Source organism: Salminus brasiliensis, chromosome 1 (genome assembly GCF_030463535.1).
Source record: "Salminus brasiliensis chromosome 1, fSalBra1.hap2, whole genome shotgun sequence".
Taxonomy (NCBI): Eukaryota; Metazoa; Chordata; class Actinopteri; order Characiformes; family Bryconidae; genus Salminus; species Salminus brasiliensis.
In genome coordinates, this window is record NC_132878.1 from 15,911,874 (window position 1) to 15,925,824 (window position 13,951).

Sequence of the window (13,951 nt, forward strand, 5' to 3'; positions counted from 1 at the left end):
GCTTGCCTGATTTAACATTATTAAACACTGATTTACCAAACCAGGTGTGGAATATAACTATTAAACTAGAAAAATCTACAGAATAGTTGTACAGCTAAAGTAGTTCCCATTTCTGCACAGTTGCTATGTTGTTGCTATGGTATTCCTGGTGGTTTCTGAGTGGACACTAGATGGGTGCTACAGTGTGGCAAGATAATTGCTATGGTATTTTTGGCAGTTTACATGGTGTTGCTTAGTGGTTGCTCAGGTGTTGTCAGTCAAGACTGTGGTACCCAATGTTGATTGTTCGATGTTACAAGTCTATTTGTAACATTGTTACACTTAAAGGGTGCCTTTTACACTTTATTCATTTCTATGGGAAAAACTATTTTTATAGTAACTGATATTAGTATTTATGGTAATATTTGTTTATTTACTAAGTAAATAAATACCTACCATCCAGATAAAGACATTTTAATTAGAATTTTCATAGGCACCTATAACTATGACCCTTTAACCTTTTGCCTGTACAGTACTATAAATCTGCCAATTCTGCCTATAGCCATTAATACAAATAAAATAAATAAGTCCTCCTATTTAAGTGGAAGTTATAAGGACTGATTTTTGAACAATATAGAGCTGCAGCATACAGGACATATGCCAGTCTTAAAGACACGGTAACAAAAATGGCGGGTTCTATTTTAAGTAGTAAATAGAGGTTGGAAAATAGCCATGGAAAAATGAATTATGACTGTTGTTTTATGTAAACGTCATAGATGAACTTCAGAAGGGAAAATACAAAATAATAAAAAAACAGGATATAGCCCCTTTAAGCTGAGCCTGGATCATGAAAGGGTCAGATGATTTGTAGACGGCAGCCGGCGGAGGAGACGAGGTGACTTCATCCCGTTTGGCCATTTGGGGATTTTTGAGAGTGGGGGTGTTGAAGTCGCGTGTGCTGTCTCTGGAGCAGATCACAGGGGAATTAGTTTGTGCTTGTGTTATTTCTCACTTAAGGCTATTTTTCCTATCCTTTCATGGTGACTGCTGGCCAGAGTTTGGCTCTGAAGGCAGAGAGCCTGCTTTGAAACACCTTGTAAAAAATTCTAGCAGTACTTTTTATCCCCCCTGCCCCTCAATTCCCTTGCCCTTTTACGTGGCCTCATGCTGCCACCCCACCCCCAACTTTAGAATGTCTATGGGAGGGGGATGTGTTTTTATCACCAGGGGCAGTGAGGTTACTGAGTGAGGTCATAAACAGTAGGCTAATACACACACACAAACACATACATACACATACACACACACAAAACCTTCTTTCTCCATCTCAAACAAATGCATACAGATGCATGTGTATACCCGCGTAGCCTTTCAAGATACACACACACACATACACACACACACACCTTATAAGCAAACCTCTTGCCTTACATGCTTCAGTTCAAACAGCACTTGTCTGGTCAACTCAATCCTCTTCTTGTTCACGTGCTTGATTGCTACCAGGTTGCCCTGTGTGAGAGGAAACACACATGATAGTGTTTAGTGGGACTGGAAGACCAGGATGAGGCAAGCTCTGGTAATGAAGTCAAGCTCTAGTAATACATGAAGCAGTAATAAACTAACTAGAGCTGGTCTAGTTAGCTATAGATAAGCTTAGATCAATGGCACTGTAAATTCTATACAAATACAGCTTTGCCTGTACAGAGCTTCAAGAAACAGCTCAAATTAAAGGAAGATCAAATTCAAAATCACATCTGATCCCTGTTAGATGTGTTTGGGACATTTTCTAGATGCACCAAACAGTTTTGAAACCTACTTTTCTTCACAAAGGTCTATACCCTTCCATTGTGTTTTGGTTCATTCTCTTCTTTGTGGTTGTTAGACGTGTGGTGCTGGCCTGGGACAAAATGCTCCAGTTTTTTGACAGGTTTTAAGAGTGGAAAGCTCACACAGCTGACTTTGTTTTGTTTACAGTAGCTGTTAGCTTGCTCAGTATTAGCAACATGAGGTGTGCTGTTATGGGCTGTGGAAATGCTCCATCAAGACCACCAAGAGCAAGAATCAGAGCTCATTTCCACTGGGAGATAGAGATTTGTTTAAATAATGGCTACAAGCAATAAGGCGCACTGAATACGGTGTTGGTGCTGATCATTAATAGTCTGCAGTGATTACCAGGGGATTTCCTGGTCTGAAACCTGGAATAGTTCCTTCAGTTTTATCATGAACCTGGAACATGTGTAGTGCAGTGTGCTTGCCCAGATAAGGAACTGAACATTTGTCTGCCACAGGGATGGTGGTGTTGTTACTCACTATGTTACACTATCCATTATTGGTTCTATTAGGTGCCTAACCATGTTCTCATTCCAAAAATGGAATGGATCAAACTCCAGCATGTGAAGACGTGATCGCAAAACTATTTCCAATGGATCTTTTTGGATTCTATAGTCCATATTATAATTTTCTTTAATATTTTCTGAAACCGTAACAGGGAGCAGCATTTTAATCTTTAGAAGAACATTATATGGAAAAAAGTATTTGGGACACCTGCTCATCCATAGTTTCTTCTGAAATCAAGAGTATTAAAATGAGTTTATACTGCTTTTGTTGGGAGTAACTGTCTTTACTGACCAGGGAAGGCATTGGCAATTGGAGCAATACTGAGATGATCTGATTGAATTCAGCGACAAGAGCATTAGTCAGGTCAGGATGTTAGATGATCACCACCCCACCTCATCCTCAACTCCCTAACTCATCCCAAGAGTATTGGATAGAGGACCATCATTCCAGAGAACACACAGAGAGCCCACTCCTGGTATTCAGAATGGTGCCAGTAGGTTCATGTTTATGTGCCCCAGCGAGTCCTATTGCATGGGCAATACTTCTCTTCAGGCATTAGACAAAATGCATGTTTGCATTTGCACATCTATGTCAACAGTGGATGCAAGTTAAAGAAGCTGAATGCATTCATTAGAAGGGGTGTCCACAAATATTTAGTGTATATATAGTAATATAGTAATATATAGTGTAGGTATGTTTATGTATAACATTGTGGATTTTAAAAAAGGAATATGAAAGAAACAAGTCATTATGGCAGTTAGCTGAAGGTACAGTATGAAAATTGAGGATCCGTTTCTGTCTCAGCCGGTATGTTCTTCTCAGACCCTGAGATTAGACGGTACAGCGTCTTTCTGATTTTGTGCAATCGCTGAAAGGATCTTTACACATCCTTTTTTCCTGTTATGCGAGGGAGCCGAAATATTAAGCTGGCCTCTGTAAGCTTTTCAGTGCAGAGCAAGGTCACTGGGGTGAAGGTGCCTCTTTGCTTATCAAGTGTGTGCCTTTTAACATTCCATTTATTTTTAAAGAACGGTTTAACATAGACGTATGAGGTTATTCCATGGGCCGTATCTCAACAGACAGCACTTTGTGGTTTAAACACCATAATCAGAGTTTCTGCCGATTATTCCTATCTTGACATCTGCGGTTCCAATTAATCTAGCACAACAAACGCAGCAAAGTAGGCAGCCGTGTCGAGACGCAGGGGTTCAATACATTCTGATCTTAGAGTAACACAGTCAGAGCGCCCACTCTTTCTTTTTTTCTCTCCCTCTCCCTACATGTGTGTGGGTGTGTAGGAGAGTGGAGGTAGGGAAAATGTCAGCGGAGCTCAGCCTTACCTTAAAATAGCCTGTTTTTGCAAACAGCTGATGTTTGCCATGCGCCGATATCAAGGAGCCGTAGCTCGAGCCCCTCTGGAAAGAACAGACAAGGGACACAACATAAGCCACCAGGCGAGGTTAGATACAGACTTTTATGTATTAAGTGAGACAAATTGAACCTAACATAGTTGTAAGAACTGTAATATATTCTTAAAGCATCAGACACGGGCCTATTGCAGTTTGTGAAATGATCATCTGCTCTACAATACAATTCCAAAATCAGATACTTCATGTGTAGTGATGATGATCAAACAGGGCTGGAGACATTGCAATGCATCTAAAGTTACTTCATTCAGTGTCAGGAAGTAAGCTCGATATGCTACACAGTGTGAGTGAAATAATATTGTGAATGAAAGCACAGAAGACAAGGCGCTGATCTGAAGACACTCGACTTTGGGGTCAGTTGTGAAGCAGTGTTATTAACCTTTCTGTTTTGAACAGTTTCAGATGATTACATTATAGGTTTTGTTTGGTTGTAGCACCTCATGATTCAATTGGATAAGTGGTTCCCGACCCTGTTCCAATGGGACCCCTTGCTCTAGTGGTCTCTAACACCTTGCCTTTATCTTAAACGGCTTATTAAAAAGCAGATTAGCTGAATAAGGTGTGCTGGGAGCAGGGTAAACACTAAAATGTGTAGGGCAGGGGGTCCTCCAGAACCAGAGTTGGGAATCACTGGACTAGATTTCAATTCAGGGCGTGAAGATGTCATTATAGAGTACAGAGGATCAGTTGATCAATGGAGTGTTCAGTAGATCTCTATGATTTTCACAAGTCACATTTGCTTAGTTAATTTTGAAGGTTACTTGATGTTTGCTTATGAGGTAAAACAGCCATAAAATGCATCAAAACAGCAATAAGAAGCATTTGTTCTATGTGTCACATTCAAAACAGTATAGTCCACAGCATTCATTGTCCATCAGTAAATTTATAACTAAATATTATATAATATATAAAATATACAATATTTTAAGATTAAAATATTAAAATGGGAAATGCAAAAAAACATTACATAAAGAATGGGATTTTCCAGCCCTTGATTTTTTGGTCATGTGCATATACACCAGTGAGCCAAAACATCATGCCACCTGCCTTATATACCGTTGGTCCTCCATGCACGCTCTACAACAGCACACTCTACAAGACCTCTGAAGGTGCCCTGTGGTGTCTGACACAAAGATGGTAGCAACAGATTCTTGAAGTCCCACTGGTCTTGGAGGTTACAAGGTAGGTCCGATTCAGACGCTTACATGGCCATTGTACGGTGGACAAGGCTTAGCATGGGCACTCTAACTGGTCTGTGGCTATGCAGCCTCAAAAACAGCAAGGTGTAATGCACAAGGTGTGTTGTGACACATTGTACTCATAGACATGATTAGAAATTTCTATGACTTGTACTGCAGTAGACCTTCAGTTGGTTCAGCCCAGACAGGACTGCCTCTCTCGATACACTTGTAAAAATAAAAAGCCACTTCTGATCAATATGTTAAAAAAAACACTTTTGGTTCCATAAAGAACCAAAGACATCAACGAGTGTGAAGAACCTTTAAACGGTCTAAAAGAATTGTTTTGATATAAAGGTTAATTTATTTAAAGGTTCTTCACAATCAACATCTCCAAGAAGTGGTTTATCTTTAAGTGTGTGTGTGTAGGCGCTCACCACTGTTGACTGAGAGCACCCTACAAGCCTTGACGTTTCACAGATGCAACACTGTGTTAAGTAACTGTCTAACATATAATCCAGAGCACTGCTACGAAAACATTATTCACTTAATATGTGAGGGGTCATAATGTTTTGGCTCTTCTGTGTACAACAGAAGCACACTTTTGCTTATTCCTGGTACTTATGAGAAACACAGAAATTTAGTTTTATGATTCTTCTTCCACAAATCATGATGCATCCAAGAAGCATTTTTTCTCATGAGAATACTTAACTTAAGTTAAGCACAGAGTGGATGACACATTTAGACAAATGGTTAAAAGATAGGGAACACTGGGAAATTGTGTAAATAGCAGCAGTATTGCTGCATACTGCATCCAGGGAAATTCATTAATCATGAAAACATACGCACTGGGTACATGCCCAATAACTGTAATGAAAACCTGCGTGTCTGAGTGTCTGCACTGCTGCACAGAAAAACAGACACTAACCGTTTCCGACTCCTACAGAGTGCTTTAAAAACGCTTGGACTGTTCTGAAGCGTGAGGCAGTGCGAGTAATGTCAGAATTGGAGAACTATTTTAACATACAACAAAACTATTCATAACAGGCCTGCCAGCCATCACTCAGGAGTCTCAGGAGTTTTAAAACTGGATGTGTGTACAGTGTGTCAAGGGTGGGTGTTAGCTGCTAATTTGGGCGGCACTTTCACTGAAATAAGCTACCTTTGTGATTTTTTTAACTGTTGGCTCAGTCTTGTGAGTAATCCCAAAAAAAGAAGCCCTTTTAAGCAGCTATGGCAAGAACAGCCCATTCGACTGTAACAAGCCAATTAAAAACAAAAGCTCTGTTTTGTGAACAAACTCTCGATAATAATGAAAAGAACCCCCCTTTGTTTTTTTACCCTTAAGTCACGCAAAAAAATCCTCTTAAAGGGCCATTAGCATATTTTTCTTGATAATGTGTCACCTATGAGATTCAAGGGTCATACTTTGTTTTACATGGCCAATTTCCAACCTCTCATTGTCCCTTTAAACATGCTGGTTTTAATACTTTGCCTTTAAAACTGATACACTAAATGGACAAAACTATTGTAACTAATTAATTGTTTTCAAGGTTAGGTCAGGTTAGGTCAGGATGTTGAATAATCACCACCCCGTCTCATCCCGAAATCAGCCAAAAAGAGTATTGGATGGAGCACCATCATTCCAGAGAACACAGCTCCACAGCTCAATGCTGGGGGGCTTTATACCCATCTAGCGCACGCCTGGCATTAGGCATGGTGCCAATAGGTTCATGTTCATTTGCTCCAGCTTCTATTGGCAATACTTCTCTACAGGGACTAGATAAGTATGTGTGCATGTGCACATCTGTGTCAGCAATGAGTACAATGGGTAATATTTAATTACAGTTTGAATATGACGAGCGGTAAAACAGTTGGTTACATAACTAAGTATGTAAATAACCATGTAATTATATACTGCATTTAAATTATTAAGTAAGTAAGTAAGCCGACGTTCTAGCAAAACAGCTCTGATAAACACTTTAAACACTTTAAAAATGAAGATATTGGACCTTTCAAGCTGTTTAAAAGGATCACGGCCCATCTGGGAAAGGCAATGAGCACGCCCAAGAGATATGGGTGTAGTGGACTGGAATGTACCTGAGACAGAGTGAGGCGGCTTCCAGCTCGCTTGTGGTATTTGTTAGGACTCTCAAACTGCAGGTCCTCCCATTTAATCCTCCACAGCATCCCGGCCAACTCTTTCTCCAGCTTCAGTTTCCTGTGAGGTGCAGAAGAAGAAAGTTAACCCCTTACAACCTGGACATGGATCCACCAAATGTGCCGGCTAACATCACTTATAAATGCGAGAAACTTATAAAAAGAGAGCTTGGCCGCCTTATGGCAAAGCGGCATGGTTTGGATTCGAACTCGCGACTCCTGAACTTACAACATTGTAAATTTCTCTTTGACAGTGGGTAGAGAAATGAGACGTTTCATCTTTGGCTTTAGATAAAGAAATCTTCTACCTTGTATATTTGTTGCTGCTGTAGTGTAAAGGAGAAACACCACTGCTTGGGCAAATTTCCACAATTGGGCAAGCACACCACTCTACACCAATATGAGACCTTAGCCAAGGCCAGATTCACCCACATATGTAAAATGATTTAAATGTAAGTCGCTCTGGGAAAGAGCATCAATACACGTGCAAAAGTGATCTTCGGTTAATTTTAGTAATAGTAATCTAATTTCAAACCCACTTTATTTAGGGTTGTTGATGTTAAGAGGTACAAGCATAAACCAATACCAAATGATAGCACTGCAAAAAAAATTATTAACAACTATTATTAATAATTACAGTCAGTTTCTTGGACATCGATTAAGTCCACTGATAGTGGTGCAAACTCGGACTATACTGCAGTATCAGTGGTGAATTACCATTGGAATTTGTTTTAGTCTAGGCATAGCTTTAATCTGGATCTGTAGCAGATCTCATGATCCGGATTACTCATTGCCTGTAGTTGCTCAACACTGCTCTCATTAGTTACATATGTGTGTCTCAATAAGTGACTGAAAAACTCACTGTAGTACTTGAATTAAACATACAGCCTGCCGTAAGGGTGTACGGGATTAAAGGTGCCTCTCGGACACTGCGGTCTAAAAAAAGCCTGTCAAACAATGCAAATATAGAAATGACTGACAGCCAACGCAGACCAAACAGTCTGAGTCACACTCTGTTATTTTCTCAGACTCTTTCTCAACATGTACGATAATGTAAACAAACGAGGAAACAGTTTCGCAGCGGGTCGAACACACCAGAGCCCTGGTCTAAAAACTACATTTAGCTTTCACAGTGGCCAAAAAGTTAAGCCATTTTTTTTTTACTTTTGGGTCACCGGTGTCCTGGCCTTTCCCTCCTGTTATTTTTAACTCTAAGTAAACCTCACTGTCCAGTCCGCCGTGTGGATAAACACGCGGACGCCTTCCAAGCGAATCAACACATCTGGACCAGCTCTCTCAGGACCTGCAGTTTCCCTCAACAGCCCCCATTTGCAGCAAGGGCTGCACGCTGTTTATACAAAGTGAAATCACTCGTTCTAACGTTACACGGACATTGTTAAGGTAGGAGTTCAATGAGGAGCACTGTTATTAGGTTGAGGTGCATTTAGAGAGGGAAAGTGAACGAAAGAGAGAGAGAGAGAGAGAGAGAGAGAGAGAGAGAGAGAGAGAGAGAGAGGAAAAGAGTAAAGAGCAAAGCTCACACATTCCATTACAATCTAAAAGGTGTAAAACACTTCCAGATGTCAGGCTGGAATATTGCAGCGTTTGCGTTTCGACCAGGGTTTTACTCCACTTCTCAGCCACCCTGGTCGGCCCCAGAAGACACACCGTTATTTGTTTTTCTAGAGGTCTTGGACGCCGAGCGAAGGGGGAAAAAAAATGACAGGGCCTAAATATTAAAAGGGCTGAGGTTCCAAATTGAGTTTATTAAAACGTTTGTCAAAATGAAAATGCTCTCCTGTCATTTTTTCAGGCACTGTGAAATCTTTTGGTTGGAGCATTGTGAAGCTGTCGACTGTGTCATTAGCTAAATGTAAAATAGCCATGCCGCTTAAGTGCACTGCAGATTTCCATATTCACACTGAATACTTAACCACTGAACGAGCACTCATCCACATAATACTCATTTAAATAACATGTAGTAGTAAAGAAGTAGCGGGCACCATTCCTATATAAATTCTTTTTAAAAAAAGTATAAAAAGGGTTGGCGATAGATGTGGTTCTCTAAAGAACAAATGTACGGCTGTACAGCTCCACAGCTGTAAATAACTTTTTGTTGTTTAAAGAACCTCCACATAATGCCATTATGTCTTGTCAAATCAATTGTAGTTCTTAAAAGCGCATATCTAATCCAAGAACTATTTAGGAAACCTCAAATGTGTATCCCTTAAAAAGTGGGTTCTTTAAGGGGTCCAACACTTTTAACAAAGGTAACATAGTCAAAACAAACATTTTCAGTTAATTACTCTTCAGAAAAAACAACATAAAAAAAGCCTGCACAAGTAAGTAAGTAAGCAATCTCACATCGTTTGCACAAGGTCTCAGACCTTGATTAGCAAATTGGGCCTGAGGTAGCCTATGTCATCCACTGTAACTGGGAGCAAGTTTTTTTTTACATTTACATTTAAGGCATTTAGCCGATGCGCTTATCCAGAGCGACTTACAAGGTTACTCGTATTACAGAGGTGGGCCAGTGTAGTGTTGGGAGTCTTGCCCATGGACTCTTATTGGTGTAGCGCATCATAGTCACCCAGACCAGGAATCGAACCCCAGTCTCCCATGTGGTGTGGTAGCTCACTGGCAGGTAGTGGTGTTATCTGTTGCGCCACACCAATGGGTGCAATGGGCACAAGTTTTCAGTTGCAGTTCCTACAGTCTGGAATGGTATTAAGAAATTGCTGGGCAGGGAACTGTGAAGGTCAAGATGGAATCTGGAAATCACAAACTTTCAGACTTTTGGAAACAATTGCTGTTGACTAATTACCGCAAAATAGATTTTTTTGGCCACAATTGGCAATGTCACGTATGGTGAAAAAAAGGAACTGCGTTTCATGAACAGAACACCTTGCCAACTCTGAAGCATGAGGGGGGATCTATCATGGTTTGGGGTTGTGTTGTTGCCAGTGGCATTGGCATCAAACCACCTGTTAAAAAGCTGAGGATGAGAAGATGGTATTTACAACAGCAGGATGACCCAAATCCAAAGAAAGGGCTCTTCCACTGACCTAAACACTAAAGAAAATGTATTGATTGACCTTAAACAAGCTGTATCTCAGAACTAGAGGCCTTCTGCAAAGAAGAGTGGGACAACAATTCCAACTATGAGAACTGAAAGACAAAAAGTTTGCAAGATGAAATTTCTGCTAAAAGGATGTTACTAAATACTCACTGTAAGGTGTCCAAACCTTTGTTTAGGCCATATTAATATATTTTTGTGCAGTAGAATTCAATATATATGTGTATTAATATATAGCAATAAAAAGGGCTCACATTCCTATTTTCGATACTATACAGTTTGCTACAGTTTTACACAGATTGTACAGACACTATAAAAAGGTACAGTTTTAAATGGTAAGCCCCAGGCAAATGTAGCATTCCACACGGGATCTTTTATTACATGAATGCCTTCTCCAGACTCGCCAGCCTCCTCTCGCACCATTAAACTGCACGCCTGCTTTCCTGCAAAACATCACCTCACACCACATACCTATCTACATGATATTAGCCATGGCCAGTAGCTGCTAATTAGGCAAAAAAAATCATGTTATAAAGTGGGTTATTAAAAGGGGAGAATTTAAATGGCTGCCGAGTGGACCGGAAGTTGTAATGGTAAAAGGTGAATGATACAACATCACAACAGGGGTGTAGGCAGACATATATATAGACCTAGGAAAACTACTGAGATTTTTTCAAGATGCTTTTTAAAAACACACTCTTAAAAGGTCATAAAGTTACAGGCATGCTGTCATCCTACCAATTCCTATATGTCTGCGCTTTGGTGTCACACAAAACAGAAGCAAGACTGTAAACATTAACTAGATAGGTGGGATTTATGTAAATGCAATATTCACATAAACCAACCAACACTGTAGCACCCATGAAGGATGACATGACAGTGGAGTCTAGAAAAAACATTGATTAGATTTGTGCACTGTATATTTAAATGTTTGTATTCACCTCTTCCCTGGACTCAGGGAAGGATAATAAAATAAAACAGGATAATCTAATAATAAAATTTATTTCAAAAGAAGCAATAAATGAGAAGGTGTCCCAAAACTTCTGTCCATATAGTTTGCTTAGAAATACTGACCCCTCGCTCATTGTATTCCCAATGTACTGTTTAGTTTTATTATTTTTCAAACAAGGGGGTAGAGAGAGAATTCAATGTGATGGCTGTAAGAATTATATTTGTGTCAAGGAGAAGCGATTGGAAGAGAGCTTTACATATAGTACCATTTTCTCAGATGGCCTCAGATGGACACTGCTGTAGGCTGGCATGGTAAAGCATTAGCAAGGGGTACAAAAATGAAACGAAATGATTCTGTAAGCCCATCAATACATAAGAGGTCGCTTATAGCTTTCTTTACTAACCAGTGAGCTGCATACATGTAAGAGAGGAGGATGAGTCCAGAAATAATACTACTGAAACTGCAACTGCAATATTTAGTCTACAAGCCATGAAGAGCTAACATAAATATTTACCTCACACTGTGGACAAGCCTGCACTCGTCATAAATCCATTTATATAATCCATGAGTCAGCTTCAACACTTTTTTGTTTTCCACAAGGTGTCAAATCCAGGCTGTTCTATGTACTGATTGATTGTAGAAGAAGCCAGAGTGAAATGTATGGCTTGTGATTTTTGTCTAACGCTCTTTTTTTGTCATTCCTGCTCTAAGAGTAAAGAATGAACAAGAATGGGAAATTTCTATTAGGCCTGGCGACATCACTATGCTAGAGCAGCATCCACCACACACCAGGGTATGTATGTGAGCAGATATATCTGCTTTCCAATAAAGGACAATAGCAAAACGGACAAATGCCAAAACGCACCTGTAAATGAGAAAACTCGACATTCCAAAAATGATGAGGGCTAGGCCGGACCCCACAGCAACAACTCCAAGGACAGAGATATGATCTGGAAAATAAAAGCATCCATTTCACTCCAAAATTATCAAACAATAAAAGTAAACATTAAAATTAGGTCTGACACTTTCAGTTTGACCCGAATCAAGGGATCTATTCATTAATTTGACAAGCAATCAAGTAATGAAAGGCAATGATGGCAATAGCCTTCAACTTTTTTTTAGCACTCTAAATAAATATGCCATTTCATATCCCTTCATATCCCTTTGTACAAATACATTTCCATAATAACAAATGAAAAATGTCCTCTACAAAAAGTGTTTAATCATCAGCGCTTTATTGCCCGGATTTCGGATGATGCCAGTGTTATTGGTCCCTAGTCCCTAAGCACACAACTGCATTTCGACTAGAAGGAAAAGATGGAGACTCTTCTCTTGTTCCTGTCACTAGGCAACGTAACAACTTGTCAGGTGACTGCATGACTGCATAACACATCTATTAATATTTTCACCACTGCATAACGTTAAGTGGAGTTGTCGATTGTAATGGGGGCTAGTGGGGGCAAAGATTACCTACACATGACAACCTTTAGAGGAAGGAAAAAGACACATCTCCTACCTTCACATGAGACCAGACACCGAGGGTCATCAATCGGTATTCCTTTAGGCCACTGGATACCCTTTTTAGACCACACAATCTCCTTATTGGTGCCATTGTAGTGGCCAGCAATCTATGCAGAAAGAGAAAGTTGCATTTTAGTGGACTTAGTAGTAGTTTGTGTCTCAGGGTTAGATTTTGGGCACATGGCCTGTTTTCATGTCGTCACATGATTCACTTTCAAAAATGTTGACATCAAAATGAAATACTTGCACTAGGAACCAGTCACAGACAGTAGGATATAGAGCTATTATAGACTGTGTGTGCCTGATATTCCTTATTACACAGACCTTTATGTGTCTTTTTTACCTTGATCGAGAAGAAACTGTCATCATGACAGAGGCCATCATGGCCAGTGGTGGATTTTTGTAAAAAATATATTTTATTGAAAATGATCGAACCACCACAGGCACATTTTTCAAATAATTTTATTTGACAACACTAATAACTTAAATACTAATAACCGATCTATAAACTCACACTAAAACACTATTTAGAGCAATAAGCAAACAAAACATGAGTCAGCTTGACAACAGCTTTTCTAACAAGTATTTTAGTGTCTGCTTTGAGTAAACTGACTAACTTAAAGAGGCCCTAGAATGTCAAAGTGTATTTATCATGGCCTACTTGAATAACGAGAGTTTGGCACATGGAAGCGACAAAACCATAAACCTTAAACATTGTTGCCTCCTTATTCAGAGCTGTAAAACAGGCTAAATCCAAAACCCCAAAATTGCCTGTTTACAGTACTGAATTGTTATTTTTGCACCTCAAAATTTACAGAAACCCAGCCCACTTGTGAAAGCCCAATCACAGCTGGCGAAACAGTAAACCGCAACAACGACTTCAGGAGAACATGGTGTTGTTGAAACTGGAGAGAAGCGCATCACCAACAGACTCTCTCTGCTATTTATGGGAATACAGGTTGCTTTGTGAAGCCTCATAAGCGTGTCTTTTGCTGTGCCAGTGTCTACAGAAGGGGAACTCAGACAGGGCACACAGCAAAGCAAAAGCCAGGGGAGCAAACAGGGATCAGTGCTTGGCTAAAAGCTAATGCTTGGCGTCTCCCTGAAGCAAAACACACATCAGAAGGGAAAGTACCAGTTATATATTGTATTGATAAGCGAACAGGGGCAAGGCTGAATACTAACCAACTACAATCTCTTCAGCTTGCTAACAACACACAGAGCTGAGAGAACACAACAAGAGGATAGCAACACTATCTGGTAAGGAATAAGGAATATATCACTATCTGGACTCGGGTAAGGAATGATTACAGTGTTTTTG

General features: G+C 39.9%; 1 protein-coding gene across 1 annotated transcript in view; it reads right to left on the reverse strand.

Moving 5' to 3' along the window:
- The window catches only part of npr2 (natriuretic peptide receptor 2), a 69,227-nt gene that overhangs the window by 25,928 nt on the left and 29,348 nt on the right, over nucleotides 1-13,951 (reverse strand). Inside the window, exons 6-10 of the mRNA XM_072673201.1 lie at nucleotides 12,626-12,737; nucleotides 11,975-12,059; nucleotides 7,022-7,142; nucleotides 3,657-3,731; nucleotides 1,411-1,488 (exon numbers count right to left, since the gene is read on the reverse strand). Of these exons, the coding sequence (XP_072529302.1) occupies nucleotides 1,411-1,488; nucleotides 3,657-3,731; nucleotides 7,022-7,142; nucleotides 11,975-12,059; nucleotides 12,626-12,737 (471 nt within the window). The remainder of the gene's footprint in view (nucleotides 1-1,410; nucleotides 1,489-3,656; nucleotides 3,732-7,021; nucleotides 7,143-11,974; nucleotides 12,060-12,625; nucleotides 12,738-13,951) is intronic.